This window comes from Pteropus medius, unplaced genomic scaffold (assembly GCF_902729225.1).
Source record: "Pteropus medius unplaced genomic scaffold, Ma_sr-lr_union100, whole genome shotgun sequence".
In the NCBI taxonomy this organism is placed as follows: Eukaryota; Metazoa; Chordata; class Mammalia; order Chiroptera; family Pteropodidae; genus Pteropus; species Pteropus medius.
This window is the reverse complement of record NW_024347790.1, coordinates 7862581-7883077: the sequence shown is the minus strand read 5'-3', so window position 1 is coordinate 7883077 and position 20497 is coordinate 7862581. Positions and strand designations below refer to the sequence as shown.

General features: G+C 38.8%; 1 protein-coding gene across 1 annotated transcript in view; it reads right to left on the bottom strand.

Moving 5' to 3' along the window:
- ARMC3 (armadillo repeat containing 3) overlaps positions 1 to 20497 on the bottom strand; it is a 74577-nt gene that overhangs the window by 12770 nt on the left and 41310 nt on the right. The window contains exons 11-13 of the mRNA XM_039877566.1: positions 6661 to 6910; positions 3162 to 3298; positions 2111 to 2279 (exon numbers count right to left, since the gene is read on the bottom strand). Coding sequence (XP_039733500.1) covers positions 2111 to 2279; positions 3162 to 3298; positions 6661 to 6910 — 556 coding nt within the window. The remainder of the gene's footprint in view (positions 1 to 2110; positions 2280 to 3161; positions 3299 to 6660; positions 6911 to 20497) is intronic.

Sequence of the window (20497 nt, the reverse complement as noted above, 5' to 3'; positions counted from 1 at the left end):
AACAGATTGCTAAAAATGTTGTGAGGATATCTGAAAATAAGCTAGACGAAGCCCTATACTAGCAATTTTACCAGCCTGCTGAAGATTAGACCACAATACTTTCTGAACTCTTTTCCCAACCATCTTATAGTTAGATTCCTCTTTTATCTAAGATACATTTCATGATCCTTTTAAGATGAGACGGAGCATGTCGTTCTCCTGCCCAGACCCTGCCACGGTTTCCCACATCATTCAGAGTCAAGGCCGAAATCCTTCTAGTGGTCTCCCGAACTTACACCATCTAGTCTCTCTTTGCCTCTCTGATTTAGTCTCCACTACTCTGCCCCTTGGTTCACTCAGCTCCAGCGACAGACACGGAATTTGCTGTTTCTTAAACACACAAAGCATGTTTATACCCTAGAGCTCGATTCCTCTGCCTAGAGAGCTCTCCCCCAGATGTCTCCTTAGCTAAGTCCCCTGCACCTTTTCCATACTTTTGATCAGGTGTTACCTCTCAGTGAAGCCTCCCTGACCATAATTTCGAAAATTACAACCATCGACCCCAGTTCTCCTTGGCACGACAGAGCCCCTTAGCTCTGCTCTGCTTCCCCCCGCCCCATAGCTCTTATCATTTCAATCACGTGACATAATTTATTTAATTGTAATGTTTATTGTCTGTCTTTTCCCAGTGGTGTCACAGGAGAGATCCTTCTCTCGTTCACTGACATATTCGAAATCTACAATATTAGAATGAATGAATCAGAGAATTCTCCTTTATAAAGGATACTGTCTCTTGAACTTTTAAAAAAACTCATGAATAAATACATTTTATCTTAGTTTTCTGATCCATGGCAACATTTTTCTCACGCGTTCTCTGTTGTTTTTTTCTGCTCTTTCTCTCATTTTTCTGAAAACGTCTTTGTACTGACGTTGTGCCAGTCCTTTTTAAATGATCTGTCATTGAATGAGATGGGCTTCTCAGAGCAGTGATTTCTCCGTGGGGTGTGTGTGTGTGTGTGTGTGTGTGTGTGTTGTAGGGTATGGTGGCAATGGTGGCCAGGGAAGCAGAAGGAAGAGCTGAAATGAAGCTTTAGGCTAGCTGTTTTTCATTATTCAAAAGGCCTGTACTTCCATAACCATGACAGAGTGTTTCCTGCAAACATGGCTTAGCTGTGTGATTCTTTTTATGGCCCCATCTCCTCTGCTTCTTTGAACCAAATTGGTCCGAGAGGGCTTCCGCTGCCAGCCTTGCTCACCCAGTTTCTGAGATTCTGCATGGGCCTGGCAAACACATGCGTCTGGCTTTTGTATTTCTGAGTTCTTCCATCACCTTAGGAAGTATATTTTTTGTGGTGTTTTCTAGGATCTGCCACAACTAGCTCTCCTGTGCTTCTTCCCACCCCCGTCCCCATTCTTTCTCCTGAATATGTTCTGCCTGATCTCAGGGACTTTTAGGAATTCTTAAATTTTTTTTGAAATCTGCGGATAATATCTGTTTCCTAGTTTTGGCCTAAAATGGAATTTATGGGTTTAAAAATTTCCCCCATTCTTATTGCTTTTGGTTTCCAGAAGAAATAGAAAATGCTGGCTTAAGCAGCAATGTCAAAAAGTCTTCAAGATTCTAATTTTTAGCTTCCCGTTCTCTCAATATTAACACTGAATTGCACTATATATTGTTTTAAATATCATAATCAAAAATGCAGTTAAGTAAAAGAATTCTTCTACATTACATTTTTAAAAATTCAGCATTACAATTTGGTTAATTTCAATTAGATTAGAATTAATAAAATGAAAAATTCATACTTCTGTCCTTATCATCAACACTGAGCTCTAGAAGTAAGAGAACTCCAAAAACTAAAAATGCTGCTTCTTTCATGTCTTCTCTGAAACTTGAACTAGCGTAGCAACTTGATTTAAGCAAAACTAATCAGATTCTAGTTAAAAGCATACGCGAACGCAAAATCTTATAGTCAGACAAAGTTAAGGATGAAGTTCCGGTTTCCAAGTTTTGGTCTTTAAAAAAATATAAATTATGTTAGGTGGTTATGAAATTGCAATGTAATGGCATCGTGATTAAAGGAAAAATTATTATCATATATATTAAAAAAAATAAATTAGTGCTCCCACTTACCCGACCATAATCATAGAATCCATCACCAATTATGTTACTTGATGACAAATAGCCGGTCTGGCTATATTTTAGAGACAGGTTGTTGTTGAGTAATTTGTTATAAGCTGCTTCACTGAATTTATTTTTTCGACTTACTGATAGATTAATTTCCTCAAGGATATCTAAAGCCCTGTTGATATAAGTAAAAGGCATTATTTGCTTTACATACGCGATCCCACATTAAGATCTCATTTATATACCTAGCTAAGATCCTGAATGAAAGGTTGAAACGGAAAAGTTAAAGCATCCTGTCTTTTTAGATAAAATAATACTGACAGGGTTACAAAGACAAATCAATCCTTAAAAACATACACGCCTTGTGATAACTCTTCAATCCTTAAAAACATACACGCCTTGTGATAACTCTTCAAACCGTTGAGTAGGACACTTTCCAAAAAAAATTCTTCATTCAAAGCAAAATTAGCATTGGACCCCAACTTTTGTAGCTAATTAGGCAATATCTATGAAGAATAAAAATGGCTAGAAGTAGGGTAAAACTGTTTGTGGTACCAAAAAACTCTACCTGCTGAAATGCTAAAAGCAACTACCTCGTCTGCTGTTGGTAAGGACTGATCTGGCGAGGATGGCCAAGTGTGTAATTGTGATGAAAAAGTTTGGGTCGGGGAGGGAGAAAAACAGATGGTCGTCGTGAGGCACCCATTTTATTTTAGCCTTGGCAGTCGGGAGACAGATAGGATTGTGCTACAATCGCAGAGGCAAATGAAAGAGATGCGTTTCTCAAGCTGAAAACATGGAAATGGGAACGTTGAAGACGATTTCGTAAAGGTGGCGAGGGAGACCCCGAGGTGGGGAGGACTGCAGGAGGACCCCACTTCCACCAGGCACCCCCTTCACAGGTCAGGCCTGTGCTGTGACATGCGGAGCCCCCTGAGCACTCCACAGACTGAGAGGCTGAGCGCAGACACCGCTTGACCTTCCTTGGTCCTAAAGCGTGTGCTTCTTCATCTTCTGCTCTTCATCGGAGCCAGAAACTTGAGACAGCTCCACTCACCCGAGCCTGCACAATTCGGTGGCCATCAGCTCATCGCCGGCACAGACCATCACAGCCCAGCTGGCATGTCTTCTAACTTCATCGTTCTTCGAGCGCAGGAGCTCGACGAGGGGCTCCAATCCACCTGAATTCCTTAACTGAGAGTAGAAACCGACCTTTTATGCATTAGGAGAATATAAACCTTATGCTTTAACAAATGTATCATTATTTGATTGTTTAAAGGTTGTAGCTATGTAAAAACATTTTAGGATGTGTACGTATTTAGATTTATTTAAGTCAGGGGAGAAATCAATTGCAGACACTTAGAGACGGGAGCCTAGTTTTCTGTTCAAAGTTAATAAGAGGCCACAGTAAAGTAATTGAGGGAGGTCCCTGTGATCTTGCACAGGGTAGGACTGGGGAGCGAGCCAGCTTCTCGCTGTCTACAGGTAGGATGTCCTGTGTTTATTCACTTGGATCCTCAACGCTGAGTGTCTATTTGGCCCTGAGGTAGACAGAAGAATGGTCCCCTGATGATATCTTTGTTCCAGGAAGGAATTTTGCAGGTGTGATTAAGTTAAGGAGTCAAGATGGGGAGATCATCCTGGATTATCGGGTGGGCCCAGTGTAATCACGAGGGTCTTTAGAAAGGAAGACAAGGGTGTGAGGAGCAGAGAAAAGAGTGGGTAGGAAGCAGAAGTTGGAGCGATGGGAGAAGGGACCACAGCCAAGGAACGCAGGTGCTGGTAAAAGCTAGAAAGGGCCAGGAAGTGGGTTTTCCCGTAACGTCTCCACAAGGAACACAGCTCTGCCAACACCTCGATTTTAGCCCATGAGACCCATTTTCAGATTTCTGACCTTCCAAACTGCAAGATAGTGAATTCCTAGTGTTTTAAATCATTAAGTCGTGGTGATCCGTTATGGCAACAATAGGAAACTAATACAGTCCCCAAGGCTGGGTAAGAGGAACCAACGCAGGCAAGTGCCACCTGTGTCACTGAACACTGCCACCAAGTCGGCTGTGTGGCCAAAGCAATACCGAAGCAGTTCCCTAGAAAGAGACCCATTTCTGTCATCCTCGCATTTCTCTGCGTTTCTCCAAAAAGTGAAAAAGAGAAGAAAAGAATAAGAGAACTGGACAGAACTACATTAATTATATTATTAATAGATGTCACTCATGCATAAAATTATTCCAACTACAAAAAAAAAAAAAAGATTTGACACAGCTCTTGTTTCACTGTATGAAATGCAATATACTCCATCATTTGAGCCTGGAGGACAAAAAGAATATTCTGCCAGTCTCTACGTATGGTACCTGAAGACAATAGCCCTTGCGAGATATGATCCTTCTCCAACCACTTTCTTCTCACACGTCGGGACTCTGGCAGGGATTACGTAACTTCGGCAGCTTAGAAACATTTCCGAAAGTATCTTATGCTTAGGGAGCCAAATTTCCGAACATTTTTATTTTTGAATATAATACACGATGGTAATCTAACTCCATGTGTTCTTTTGGCAAAAATCTAATTCATTTATTAATCCCTCCATTCACTCCTCTATTCAGTCATTCATTTCATTTCCTCATTCAACAACCGTTTATTGAGCATACGCTATGTGCCAGGTGTGTATTAGTGACATGGACACAGTCCCCTTTCCTAAAGGAGCTTACCGCAGTCTCTCACACAAGAACCACATAATGTGAGATGGAAGACACAGGAGGCCTGCATAGGGCGTAATGGGAGCAGAGAGGAAGATGCACCCAAATTTGAGGACAGGATGGCTCAGCTGGGTTTTGAAGGAGAAACAGATGTTTATCAGGTGGACAAAAGTGAGACTAGCTTCCGAAGCAGAGAAGTCAAAGAGGTATAAGTAAGAGAATAGAGCAACTAACAGAATGATGAATAGTATGGTATTTCTGGAGCATAGGGCTCCGCCTGGAGAGAGACCTTTGGCTTATGTAGGCGGGTGCCTTTCACTGAGAATCCTTGCATATCACGCTGAGCTGCTTAATTTTTACCATGGGGCAAAGGCATGCCACCGGAGACTTGTGGTGATGTGATGAGGGCCACATATTTGAAAGACAGTCTGGAGGCACTGCAGGAAAGAGGAGGTGGCAGGGGTAGGGAGAGCATTAAAGAGTCATTGGCAATATTCCAGGAAACGGATGGACTACTCTGCAACTCGAACAGAGGTATGACCAAGACCCTGTGTTCCCGATGCCTAGCATAGTGTCTGGCACATGGTAGCTGGTGGCTAAATTAATATTCGGTGGCTATGTTACTACTTTAATGGATGAACACAAGTAACTGAGTCAATGGGCACGAAGAAGACAGAAGAGGAATGACTTGGTAGTTGTCTGAGCAGACAGCGTGGTGTGAGAGCATGGGCTCTGAACTCAGGAAGATGTGTTCTCATATCCCTGAGCTATCACTTGCCAGCTTGGCTTGGAGCACATAATTTCTTTAAGCCTCATTGTCCTCATAAATAAAATGGGGATTACAAACATACCTATTTTGAGTAGCGCTTAAATGAATGTAAAGTGCTTAGTACAGTGCCTGGTGCATAGTAAGTGCTCAATTAATGGTAGCTGTTGTCTCTTATATTAAGGAGAGAGGAACAAAGTCCTAGTCTGTTTGAATGAGTGCCACGGTGACAAATCAATATGAGAAAAGCAAAAGATAAAGGGCCGTTTGTAGGATTATATCAAATCCTTACGAAAACTTAATAGAACCAACCACAAAGACCAAACACTTTTATGTGATGGACTTGTAAAAAACGCAATTCCATGTATTAAAACTTTGAAATGTAAGAGAAACAAAAGAGTCTGCGTAATCCATATGTATAATTTCAAAAATCACAGTAAAAGGCACACGTGTTTGTCTACCACCCGGCTTAAGAAATGGCACATTTCGATGACCTTGAACCCGTGTCCTCCTCTGAATCACATCCACACCCTCAATCCCCCAAGAGCAAACCATTTCCCTGAACTCGGGTTTAATCATTCTTTAAAACTTTTCTTTATAGTTTTAGCTTATATGACTGTATGCCAAAACAGCATTTCTTAGCTTTGTGCATTTCTTAATGTTATATAAACGGAATCATAAGATAAATCCTTCTGCCAACTAGATTTTGCTCAGCATTAGTCTTGTTGAGATTCATCTCTGCTGACCTCTGTAGCTACAGTTCATTCACTTTCAACGATGTGAGATTCCATTTTGTGAATATACCATTCTCTTAACAATTGGACAACTGGTCTATTTCCAGTTGTTTAGATATTCTACATAATGCCTCCTGGAGCACAGAGGCAAGAGATTGTCTTCCGCCCGCGTACTTAGAATGCTGTTTCTACGGGGTATTCTTGCCTTCTTTGCTAGGTAACGCCCATTCGTTTTCCAAAGCGTTGCACCAGTTTTGAAGGACTCAAATGACGGATGGGTTCGGACACTTGAAAATGTTTCGAATTAATCCACCCGCAAGTCCAGACCAGAAACATGAGAGCAAATGTTATTAAGATTCTCACCTCCACCCGGGCCTCGGCGTCGCACGCAGTCGCAGCAACGGCGAGGGTGGCTTTGCTCTGCACCACCGTGTTGGCGGAACGCAGCGGGTTGAGCAGGGCGCCCATGACGTCGTGACTCTGGATGCTCACGCGCAGCGCCTCCTGCGTTGCCATGTTCGTTAGCACCGTGGCGGCGTTGGCGATGGCGCCGTCTCGTTTACTGGACAGGGTGTTTATTAATGGATCAATACCATCGGCTTCGGCAGCAGCGCTGGGTCAATGAAGGAGAAACGAGTGTCATTCATCCAAATGCAAGAAGTTATCTTAGGAGTGTTCAACTGAGCTTTATAAAACAAACGGGTACATACATACAATTTTAGAAATAAATGAATTTACAATGAGATGAGCCCAGGATTGAGGTGCTAGCGATTTAAATGGAGTCTGGGGAAATGTCAGATATGAACGAATTTAAATAATCCTTTTCCTACACTTACAGCTTTTCGTTATAGAAAAATGTCTTAGAAACCCTTTATAGCTGTTGATTTTTTTAAATCAGTGATACTATTCAAAGAAAGTCTATTAAAATATTCCTAACTAGTGGGAAAACAACGCTTTAAATAGAAATGAGTGAGCACGGGAAATCTTAAGTTAAAATTCTTTAGCCCATCTCCTTTTTTCAAATTGGGTTGTTAATTGTAGGCAGTGTTTAACATTTAAAGGCAGTAAATCATTTTGCATGTGAATGTTGCTTTTACAAATTAGAAAGCAATAATCAAATCCATGCTATTGACATAAGTAGATAAATTCAGTCTCGTAGGCATATTCAGTTGTTAAATTTCCTATTTCTAGTATAAAAAGACTACAGTTATTCATTAATATACTAATATTTTCTTAGAATTAGAAAGCCTAAATTTCCTTTTAAGAACACCATACATTCTATAGTCCTTGCTTTGTAAATACTTAAAAAGTTCATAAAATAAGTGAAAATCAGGAAGAGATCATTTTAACGAGTGGAAAACTATTTAAGTATGTGTTGTAATGTTTGGAATGGCTTCAAATAAGAGATGTTCTAAGCAATAAGATATATAAAGCATCCTGGTTTTAAAGGACGACCCTAAACTATGTGTTAAAATCCATTTAAGTCATCATGGGGATAGAGGTAATCAAGAATAAAAGCATACTTGAGACTCTAATAATATCAACATCTCTTTTAAGTTTATATTTGACCCACTTTTTTTTAATTTAGGATATTAATAACCAAAATTGAAAAAAACAAGTGAGGCTATAGGATTTAACCTATCACCCTGTATGCCAAAGAAATCCATTTAATTTGGTACTGTCAAATTTGCTGATTGTGAAGAGGAACTCACAACCTCAAGAGCAGAAGTTACCAGCATTGTCCATCAAAGAGAAAACAAATAGAATCTTGATAAAGAGACTGTTAGTTCCAAGTGAAAGGAAGCTATGATTACGGCACAGACCAGCTATCGAGGAGCCTGGACAGCAGGGAATGGGCAGGAATGAAATGACTAGCCATGGCAGCTATGGAGAATGAAGGGCGTGGTTGGTATTGACCTTGAAGGCACCTCCCACCCTTGGTTCATATCAGACCATCCAGAAAACACATCATACTGATACCAAGGCAAAATCAGCACCTCGTTCCATTTCTCCCATACTTGGTGTACATTTAACCCGTTCTTGCGGAATCTCTGAGAAGGTGTCCCTTAAATGACATGTAATCAGAATTTGTTGATATAAAAATATTGGGAGGAAGGCCTTACATCTCACTATGATAACTGAGGGCCAGCATTTAATTTCCTTTCCTAGGGGATATAATAAACACTTTTAAGATAATTTCATTTTTAATTCTCTCTCCTATTATTAATTGACATGGTGGTCATTTGATTTTATAAATAAGGGAAATTTTGGGGGCTCTGATATATTTATCAGAAACTTCTCGTATTTAACTTAGTTGAAACACTGCATCTTTTTTTAAAAAAAAAAACTGCCAGCAAGAATTTTAAATTATGCATGTATTCTATTAGTTAATATATACTTGAACTTTTTCAAAAATCATTTTTTCCTTTGCTTTATTTTCAAGCACTTAATGCAATCACTTCCTTAAACCAGATGCTTTGTAGTTTTCAATCATTATAAACATGCCTTGGCTAAAATGCACAAATCCTTGGTCACTTAGTGGTTTTTCCTTCAACAATGTTCACTTTGTAAAATATCTTGGAGAGGAAAGAAAGAGCCAACAGTGGAGGTATTTCAGTGGCATCCATGACAGAAGCCAGAAGTAGATTAGGTAAATGCATACCAATAAATCCTCAAAGGTCTTGTCTTTTCCGTGTATCAGGGAGCTTTTAGAAAATATAAGTGAGTATATAGAGTTGTGCCACATCGTTTCAGTTTCTCTTGTTTATTAAAAAAATGCGGTCATAGAGACACAGGAATTTTCATCAGGTGTGCCTCGGCTCACAGCCTTTCTGCGTGGGTTTCTTGTCTCTACCTTCAGCATACAGAGTGAGATTTGGCCTTGGTTCATTTATAATCCACCTTCTGCTCTTTTCTTTGCTCTTTATGGGGGCAGTAAAGGGAAGTACATAAAACGTCTAGCTGTTTAAAAAAACAAAGATTCTAGTACACAGTGGAATACAGCTTTTACTAAATTGAACATCACTGCCAGCACAGAAAGACGAATCATACGTGCACCGCGAGAACCACTTGCATGACGTGGACATATCTGCCCATAATTTACGTGCAGCTCTATTTACGCGTAAAAAGCAATGCTGAAATTAAATTTTTATAGTAAAAAGTCAAGCTATTATTCTTATCTTAAAAAACACTAATTTCAATTAGAGAAAGTGCAGAATTTATACTTTTTAAAAAGACTTGCATTAATTTGTCTTTCAAACCCGAGACTTTCTCTTTTCTTTTTCTGTCTTATATATATATACGAGCTGAAGCCTGCCATATTTTTAAAACACATTTCAGTTTCCTAGATCATAATGGCAATATCCAAATGAACGGGACAGAAGTCAAACTGCTTTGTTACAAAATCCAGAATTATAGGGTCATATGTCATCACGATAATCTGAAAGTAATTTCTGATATTTACTATCATTAGTCTCCATCCAGTTGGAGCTTAATCAAGTTTAAAATGTAAATCGAAAAAAGAACCAAGCTAAACACCAACACAGGGCATGTATAAAAACATCTGTTTATATCATTTGATATATGTATGAAGAAGTGAAGTTTGACATGTCATGTGTATCCAATCTATTACCAAGTTTGGACTATTTTCCTCTTCTATATTTCTCAGATTTCTCCCTTTTTTCCATCTCCATCTCTCCACTGAATCCAATCCAATATTCTCTCTTGTGGATTGGTATAAATACTCTCCTAACAGGTCTCTTCTCTTCCCCTTTAATCCTTTCTCCACATTCTCCTCCAATCCTTTCTCCATCTTACAGCTAAAGTGATCTTTTACAATAATAAATATGATCATATTGTTCCCCTTTGTCGAACTTCCATGGTTTCCCATTGCTCAAATGAAGTCCCTGATTTCTGCATGGCCTTGAGGCCCTGCAGGAGCTGAGGCTGCTTCCCTTCCCTGCCCACGTGCCCCACCACCCCTTCCGGCTGCTCTGTGCTCTGGGCCTCTGACGACCTGCGATATGCCAGCTCTCTCTCAACGCAGGCTATTCCCGTATGCTCTTTCCACATCCTGACCTACTCTGCACCCTGAATATCCCCCTCTTTATCTTTCAAGATTCAGTACAAATGTCTCTTCCCCAAGGAATAATTTTTTGACCCCCAAACTAGGTTAGGTCTCTTTTACACGAGCTCAGAGCATTTGTTGCTAAACATACATACACTTTTTTGTTTGTTTAAAAAAATGATGTTTGGCACAAATGTTCACAATCCAGAGAATGGCAGCCATCTTGAAATATTATTCTATAGTGCACATTATGGAAAGAAATTCAGCACAAAGTTTTTCATATAAGTCCCCAAGCCCCACAATGAAAATGCACTTACAGTGTGGACACTAAGAACATTATTAAGGAAAAGTCCAATTACACCAATAGTGTCTATTTTGGGCTCACTGAAAATACTGTGCAATTTCGTGTCTGTGTGCCTTTGCACTCATGTTCCGTATGCCCGACACACCTTTCCCTACCCTCCCGCAAGTCTGCCGGGGGAACTCCAGCTCACCCTTCAAAACCTGCTCAGCCATCCCTTCCTCTGTGAAGCCATCTGTGACCATCACTACCCCTCCTCGTTAATCACTGCCTCCTCTGCGCTATGTCTGCACCTGGTACCTACTTCTTAGCGGCAGTGTTTGAGTCTTATTTATATCCCCAGTGCTGACAAGATCAGTATATTTTAATTGGCTTGAATAAACTCAAAGGGAGCGATGAAGAAAATCTCTGTGGGGTGTTGAGAAGGGGTGAGGGAGAAATACTCAGCTCAGCTTTAAGTTTGCAAGAAGGAACAAGACTCAACAAAATTGGGATCGCCCCTGGTATCACTTACATCTGCTCTTGAAATCAAGTTGTTGCCTCCCTTCCTCCAGTGCTTCTGTAATTATATGGTGAAGAAATTTTTGTGTGAAGTTTTATCTTGAATTTTGGAAAACGTCTTAGGGATCCATCTATTTCACATGTCAAAGGGTGTCTATATTTTTTCTTCGCACACATCATTGACTCTCTTTCGGTTGTGTCATTAGAAGACACTATTTGGTACCTCTTAGAATTTGATCTTTGTTGCAGTTTCGAGGTCCCCATTTAACACATCTGCAAAGGCTGGTTACATGAATCGAGGGTGACCTTGGGCAGTACAGAAATCTGTTTAACAGAGCCCACATACAGGGTAATATGCGGAACCTGACGGAACAGATGGTAATATTGGCAATCAGAACCTTGTTTGTTAACAGTGATTGCAACCATTCCCACCAGCATGACTTTTCATATGTCTCTGTGAGTTCTGTCGCACCATGGAAGACAGATTGGCAGCAGACATACTACTAGTGGTCAAGAAAGGTGCACAGGCAGCAGTGACTCAGGGTTGACATGTTTAAGCCTTGCAGACTCCCATGAGTCTATACAGGTGCTCGGGAGTGGGGCACTGGCCATTATGAGAAACAGGTCCCCTGGTTATCACAGCCAGATTTGGAATGCTGTGAGCAGGATTCCTGATTCTCGTTCCAGCCAGTTTTTCAACAAAGGTAATGATTCAAGATGTTGAGTGTGTACGTCAAATTGATCAATTTCTGGGTCTGAAGCGACTATGACCCTGCTGCGGCCGCACAGCTGCAGAGGACTGGAAGGTGTGCCCGAACTTGGCTGACCTCCAGGACTGACGAAAGTAGCCAGGAGAATTTTCTCCCTTTTAAGAAATATTGTTTTAAAAAGCTAATCAATAGTGAGGAAGAGAATCCCAATTAATTGCCAGCAAATGCTTATAATGAAGAGTTTTTAAGTAACATAATTATTAAAGTAAAACTCAGCCATAGAAACAAATGTGTAAAGTTTTGTAGCCTATAGCAAAATAAGAATAATGCAAAAAAAAATTGTTTTAAGTATATGAAACTAAATTATTTCTAGTATACTGATGTCGCATTAGTGCATGATTTCGAGACTTTCAGAATGTGCTTCTCTGCTACAGTTGCTGTGACATTATGGTTTCTCAAGAGAGAAATGCTAGTTGCAAAGAGACGAATACATGCAAACGCAGCACCTCCACAAACAGCATGCAGGTTTTTGTCACCAATTATGAGGCAGTCGATCAAAGTCTAGGGAAATCAAACGCAATTTTCTTACAAGTGACATGGAATCCTTATTGACCTATCTGTTCAATCACAATACTTCGCTCCCATACATGCCACCTTCTGTTTCCAAAGCTGGAATGCCTGCCAATAATTAACCAGCTGCCATTCGCAAAGAACGACTGTCTTCATTTTACATGGCTGACTTGTTTCCTGATAGAATAGGAATAATGGTCAAGGTGTTGTAATATCATAATAAATGGCTTTTGCAGTTACCAAATGTTTCTGTTTAGCCTGGAAATCAGTCTATTTACATATCCGTAGATGACAAGGGACAGAATCCCAAAGTAATTAGAGATACCATATTGTTGATTTTCTTAACTAAATAATAAGGACGCTGAATGCCCTAGTGTGACAGCAAATTAAAAAAAAAAAAAATCCCGGCATTTGGCAGGATTGGCTGATTCTCATCAGCTCGAATGTCACTTCTTCAGAGTGGCCTTCTTTGATAAGCTCTGTGCCATTCCCTATGACCCCTTTCACAGCCCCGGTGTCATGCATGCCCCTCTCCATGACATTGTGCTGTTTTATTTAATCTATACTGTTATCACTTCTGAAATTACCTTTAAAAAAATCTTTCATGTATTGTCTATCTCCCTGACTAAAATATAAGTTTTATAAAAGCGGTGTCATGGAACCTTTGCCATGTTTCCCACAGCCTAGGACGGTGCCTAGCACATAAAGAACACTTGAGTAATGATGAAATAATTACAAAAGAAACCTGACTCCATAGGTAATAACTTCCTTAGCTTTTGGAATGAAATGATAACAGTAGTAAAGCATGATTCCATCTAGTTTCTAGTGGGAGTTGTGTTCCAGACTCTTTGTGATACTGGGAAGAAGAGAGTAATCACTCAGAGGCACAAAATATAATACATAATCTAGATTCACTTTTTTGTTGTTGTTATCATTAAGAAAGATAAAATTTAGAGAGACTAAAAACTTGCTCACAAAGCAATTCGATCAATAGACACAAGATCAAAACCAGGGAGTTCTGACTTTTAGTCCATTACCTTTTCCACAATTATCAATCTCTTAAGCTTCAAAAAGTATAGTGTTTTCTTAAAAAAAAAAAAAGAGGGAGAGAATAAGCCAGAATTTATTTAATTCACTTCATCATTCCTCAGGGAAATAGTGGGAAATTCATTCTAGCTGTTGGATACATTTTTCCCCTTTTTCTTACTCCTTTTAAGAGGAGGGGGAAGAGGAAGAGGACAAGAAGAGGGATAACGGGAGAGGAACGTGGGAGAAAGTGGGAGGGTAGGAAGGAAAGGAGAGGGTGAAAACTCACTCCTCCAGAGGTGCCTACTGGAGTTCGAGGAACTCTGGCCATTCTAGTCTGAAGGAATTCAAAGAGATTAGGAAGGCAAAGGGAAGATTTGGAGTTCAGAGTCAAGGAGGCAGTGAGCAGGAGAGAGAGAGAGAGAGAGAGAGAGAGATTGAGAGAGAGAGAGATGCAAGGGTGGAAACTAAGAGTTTTAACTCCTGAAAGCTCCCTCTGGATGTACAGGGCATACTGTCTCGGTATGAGTGTCCACCTCACCTCTGCGACCTTGAGCAAAGACTGTGCCTCTGTTTTCTCATCTGTAAAACGGACATGATTATAATATTCCCTATCCCACAGGACTGCTTCGAAGATTGAATCATATATTCCATTTCGAGTACTTAGCTCAATGCCTGGCCCACACATGCCAGCTACCATTATCATCATCCGCTCATACTCAGTGAGACACAAGGGCAGAGCTTTCCCTGCATCCTGTTGAGATTTCTTGGATCATGGAAAAATGCAATTGTATTTCCAAATTTGCATGTGTGTGTGAAATTTTCATTTTCAGATAACTTTTCAGCTAGACAGCCAAGTCTCCAGCACCTGCAGGGCTAGAGCTGGGCAGTTTCCTCAGGAATCCCGCCCCAGTCTTTCTGCGTAGGTGTAATCAATGAGCAGTAAATGCCATTTTCCAGAGGGAAGAAAATATTGAGAAAAGACATATAAAAAGCCAAAGATGAGTAAAAATGGAATTTATGTAGGTTTTTAAAGTACCGCTTCAAGTTGAAAGAGAGCATGAGAGAAAAATCACAAAATACGAAAGCGTGCAAACTGTTGGATAATTTCCTCTGAAAATCAGTAACGTTGGAAATTAAACCTGATAGAGGTACCAGCAACTTTAAAATAAGGTTAGCCAAGTATCATCCTCTGCTCTCTAGGTAATAAAAGCACATGGGTCATTTTCTAATTGAATATTTCACAGTTTCAACTAGCCTCACAAAACTAGTAGCCAACAAAATTCAAACTATTTATGAAGGCCGAGTCGGCATCAACTGACACAAAACGGGGATGTGGAACCAACTGGTTTTATTGCAAAATCCAGCTTTTTAGTCTGTATATTTTTTCAAATCCAGTATGCTTTTCACAATCCAGAATAGCCTGTGTTATAACAACATTCCATCAGGCAGAGAAGGAATCTGGACTCTAAGGTGTAGAGATGAAAAATGTATCTGAATACTCAGCAAATCGGGATAGAAATAATGCAGAAATAATTCTTAAGTTAAGAAATAATGACTTTGCCCATCCATTTTCTCTATTCATTTCATAAGACTTTTAAAGCAGTAAATAACACTTTAAATAAGTTCCTTGAGCAATCATCCTTAATATAAAAGTTTAAAACATTCTTAATATGAACGGGAACTTCCTGAAAGGTTTTGAAACTAGCTCAGGTTATCATGGAGGATGCTTATAATGTGAGCATTCTAATTTAAAGGATGAAGCATCTTTCAACAAAGTGATATAAATAAGAATTTTAAAACAAAATAATCTCTTTCTTATACAGTTGAGAGCAAAAAATCTATAGTAACTACAATCTATGTTGTTCAAGCCTATTATATTTATCCTAATGGTTATATAGCACAGCAAATATGCAGCCACCAGAACAATGGAAATGTCAATACTTTTTCGAAGTGACAACACCTTAAAAAAGGACAAAGACAAACCCAAACATCTATTAACACACATTTAACAGTAGAATGTTCTCTCTTTAAAAGCATCACAATGAAACGCTTTCCAGATCACCATCTTTTAATAATGTTTTAACATATTATTTTAGGTACACCAGAGAGTGTTTCAAATTAAATTAGTGTGTGTTTCACTAAAATACGGAGAATTCTCCCATTATCTTTTTTTGCCCTTCCCCCCACTTCCTCTCAAACTGCCACTAGGGGGCAGTATGAAGACACAGTTCCTCTCATGTTAGAAAGCAAGATGGAACTCTGAAAACATTTTCCTGTGAAAAACCCTAGGCAACAAAGACAGTAGCTACACAACTGTAGCGTTATTAAGTCCAATAGATACTTCATGCCTGTAACAAGAGTTTGCATTTTTTCATAAGACTATTTTAATTTTGTGAATCATTATGGGTTATTTCTGTGGTCAATGTTCTTTTAATAAAAAAAGTATTCGAAGTGACAAGATTACTTATTCTATGTGAATCTGTGTGTATTGGCTAAGACATATGATCCAGAGCAGACATTAAAATTTATTTTCAAAAGGTGATAGTACACATCTCTAGCCATCTCAAAAGTAGATATCCCGTCTCTTCCTTTAGAGGAATGGGGGGAGAGAGTCAAACGTGTTATTTTGCCAACTTTAAGAAAGGTGCGTTTTCTCCCCCTTCAGAATGACTATCATCATTCACTGCACTACAGCTGTAAATGCACGACAGAATATAGGCAATTCTAAGAAATGGCATTAGTCTATACTTAAATCTACAGAATAGACGAAATAAAAAGAAATGATAAAAAATAAATATACAAATATATGACCTTCCCCCAACTCTATTTAATGGGGTGGGAATGAAAAACAAACAAACACATGCAAAAAGCCTTAAACAGTGCTTTCTGTGCACACTAGAGAGATTTAACATTCCAAGAAGTCACTTAAGATCAGGCTCTTCTCTGACAATGCTGACATGACTGATAGGGTCTGGGTCACTGTGAATAAATGAAGTTCTGTCTTTTCTTGAAATGCTTACTTTTCTGGACAAGGCATACCTTTTAAATATTTTTTCTACAAGTGACATGGCTTTCTTAGGCATGGTACTGCATGAATAATTCTACTAGGTATTAAAATTCAGCCAATGCTTTATTTTTATGTGAGTGAGAAGAAATATTAATACTGATAATACGAAAAGGACAGGTCGTCCATATATAATAAGGACATTCGAAAGTTCCCAAAGCACTCAAGAGCACATCCATATAGTTTGGGGGTATTCTGTCTCTATCTGGAGTCCTTTTGGGGTGTATTCCTTAATGTTTCCTGACTTCCTTTGACCATACGTCACACAACGGCACGACAGTCCCTAGGGAGGAGCTCTTTGTCTCTGCTATTGTGGAGGCCAGCAGTGGCTCAGCCATCCATCATTTTTCTTTTTTAAAGTAACCACTATATATGCTCCCATTAGAACTTTCTTAAGTCACTGATGTTGAGGGAAGTCAAGAAGGGGTATAAAAATTAAAAATAAAAAGCAAGGAAATGGAGACAGAAGGGGTCTTTAAGATTTAGGAAAATCACCCAATTCTTTGTGGACATAGCATGGAATAATGACGAAGAATCAGAATTAGTATAATCTATGTGTAAATAATGGCGTTGATTACGTATTTTCTATAGCAAAACCACAGTTTCTACTTACTTCTCTATATGTATTAAAATAATTGTAGTCGTTACTTTTTATATTTTATTTTATTGTTTTATTTCCTAAAATAATTGTATCTTTTGAAAAATATCGTCAATAATCATACTATTTTCTAATCTCTTCATAATTTACCAATAGCCAAAATTTGGTTAGTGTTAACAAAGGGAAATGAAAAACACTGAACCCTTTTCATTCTTGGGATAACTTAAAAACTCTAATTCTGATCAGATCCAACAGATGGCAGTGATGTTATAAATTAATAGTTGAAAATATTATAATATATAGGACCTGCCCCTCAGAAGAATGTCAACCAAGAATAATTCTCTCAGGTACTTGCATAAATAATGCAAAACTTTGATGTTACTAATTGGATAGACGTGTACAGGTAAATATAACATGAAATGTAATTGAAAATGACATTTCCTCTTTCAAAAATTAACTTTTTCCTTTCCAAAAAGTATTACAAATTGAGAATTGTCAAAAACATGAGCAGTGAATCAAGAAAGGGTGGGCAATGGTGTCTTAATTAAATGGAATCCATTTTTCTATAAAACTCATGATTGCTTCTTGGGTTCCATTTTCATCTGTTTCTCCATATGGAGTTGTTTCGGCTTTCTAACTTTTTATTTATTCACTTAAATAATCATTTTACTTTTCTTTCTCCTTTTATCGCTTCAAATACGCGATTCTGGCTGTTCTTAACCTCTTTTCTTATGCCTTCAAATCGTCATTTTTTATTCTGAGTCCTTGCCTTGTCATATTTTTATCCATTTTGTGACATTTATTATGTAGATACTAAAGAATGAAAAGTATGAATAGAAAACTCATAAAGACTCAGGTAAAGTCTCCACTGTTGCTTCTGTCATCCAAACTGTGTAAAAACGAAACAATACAGATGATCACTTTCTGTTTTAAGTTTTGGGTGTCGGTTGATGTCAGATAGACTTTCTTTTTTTCACAATACTCTTTCATTTCAGTTGTAAGCCCATTTTCCCCCTGAATGCCCACTATGGGATGGGGACTATTCTAGATGCTTGGTATGTACCTGTGGATTAAACAGACAAAGGTGCTCCCTTCATCGGTGCTGGTCATAGAGGTGGACAGAAAATAAGCAATAAACACAACGATCGAGTTATATAGTATGTTATAAAGTAAGCGCTATAAAAAAGGGCCTTAGGAAAGGAGAATTGAGAATATGTGTGTGTGCGTGGGTGCAATCGTAAACACTGTATTTTCATGGTAGGCTTCGTGGAGAAGGTGACGTTTGAACAGACTTGAAGAGGGTGAGGGAGTGAGCCATGGGCATTCTGGGGTAGAATAACATTTTTTGCACAGAAGATGGTCGATATGAAAGGCCTGAGGTGAAAAATGCTACTGGAAGTTGAAAAGGCAGTTGTTCCTCCCCTTATCCATAGTTTCGCTTTCCATGGTTTCAGTCACCCATGGTCAACCGCAGTCCGAAAATATTAAATGGAAAATTCCAGAAATAAACAATTCACACGTTTTAAACTGCATGTCATTCTGAGTAAGGTGATGGAATCTCGTGCCACCCCTCTCCCAGGAAGCGGATTGTCCCTTTGTCCAGAGGGTCTTCTGTGTACACTCCCTGCCTGTGAGTCACTTAGCAGCTACAATCTCACTTATCCATAACTTGAATTCCTAGGAAATTTACATAGGCAGAATGCACATGAGAACTATCAGGAGAAAAAAACGAAAATAAATAGCCTCTGAGGACCAAAAGTACTTAAAGAAGAGGCCTCGGGCCCTCACTTACAGTTTTTTATATAAAATTTGATAAAATTACCTGGTATGGATAGTTTTAACTGACTGAAAGGAAAGGGTCTGAAGAGAACGTTGGCAAGACTGGCCCTGCCAATCATGTCTCCAGACGTAGTGAAAATTCATGCTGACAGTCTGCCAATAAGGAGTTGACAAAATGCATCAATACCCAAAAGACACTGCCACCCGAGGCTTTACTCAGTGAGTGGGGCAAGCACTCCATCTTTCCTAGGGGGCCCCGACAACACCACCCTGAAGCGTATGATGGCCTCTTACGCAAAATGATAACTTTACTCCATCCCCAAAGTTTAATAATGGTACGATCAGTTTCAGAAGGATGAGAGGGAAGGATTTTAGAAGATTTAAATTCAAACGCATTACAAATTTTAAAAAGTTTTGTTGCTTAAAAAAGTCATGTCAAATATCTAGAAAACTTGAGACTCGGGAAGCCTTGTTCACAGAGAATACCAATTAGGCAAGACCTTTTGGCACCGATCAAGGTGATAGTCAGTGAAAGCTGAAAATCTTCCAGAGGTGGATGAATGGGCTGGTTATTTACTTATTATTCCTAACAAAGTTCTTCATCTTCTTACTATTTTATTACATACGAGTGTGTTTTCTTTTGTAAGAAAGGAAGGCGTGTGAAAATATAAATTCAGATATTCTAGATCGTAAATTATTTTACATATATTATAAAATTCTACTTTTAGATTATTAAAATGCTTTTGTTTTATAAAAGCAATTGTCAATTTCACAATAAAAGTCATCACAAAGAAGTATACTTTTCCTTTCCCTGGTTGTTCCCCCTCCATCCCCCCGCCCTTTAAATTAGAAGATTTTTGATTTGCCTACAATTTTTTTCCAGGCAAAAATTCATTACATAAAGGAAATTATACCAGTATTTTATGTTATCATAACACACCAGTGATTACTCAGTTCATGAGATGAGCCTCCAACTCCAATTCAGGTATCCTAAGTTTTAAGAATTAGAAATCTATTTTAGGTACATCGAGATATAAGTATAGGAGGAGGTGGTTCCTTTTTTTTTTTTTATTTTCATTTTGCCTCTGTCTTTATTGTTTTTTAAATTTTTTTATTTCATCCATTATAGCCGACATACATTATTTTAGCTTTAGGTGTACAACATAGTGATTAGACATTCATATAACTTACGAAGTGATCACCCCAAAACAGATGGGTGAAAAAGGAGAAGGGATTATGATATAGAAATTGCCAGATATAAAAAGAGTCGCAAGAATGTAAAGTATAGCATAAGGAATATAGTCAATAATATTGTAAAATCTATGTACGGTGTCAAATGGGTACTAGACTTATGAGAAGGGGTTACACTTTAACAAAATTAGAATTCGTGGTGCTTAACTGCATTAAAAAAAAAATGAGTCTAGGCAATTCTAGGGTATCCGAATAGTTACCCAATGCAAGAAGACATGAGCTCTGGGTTTTTGTCTTCTTCTCTTACCATTTAAGTGTGGTGGAAAAGCAACTTTCTATCTCTAAACCCCCCGACTGCAGCCACTCCAGCAGGAGAGCCACGAGTTGGCCT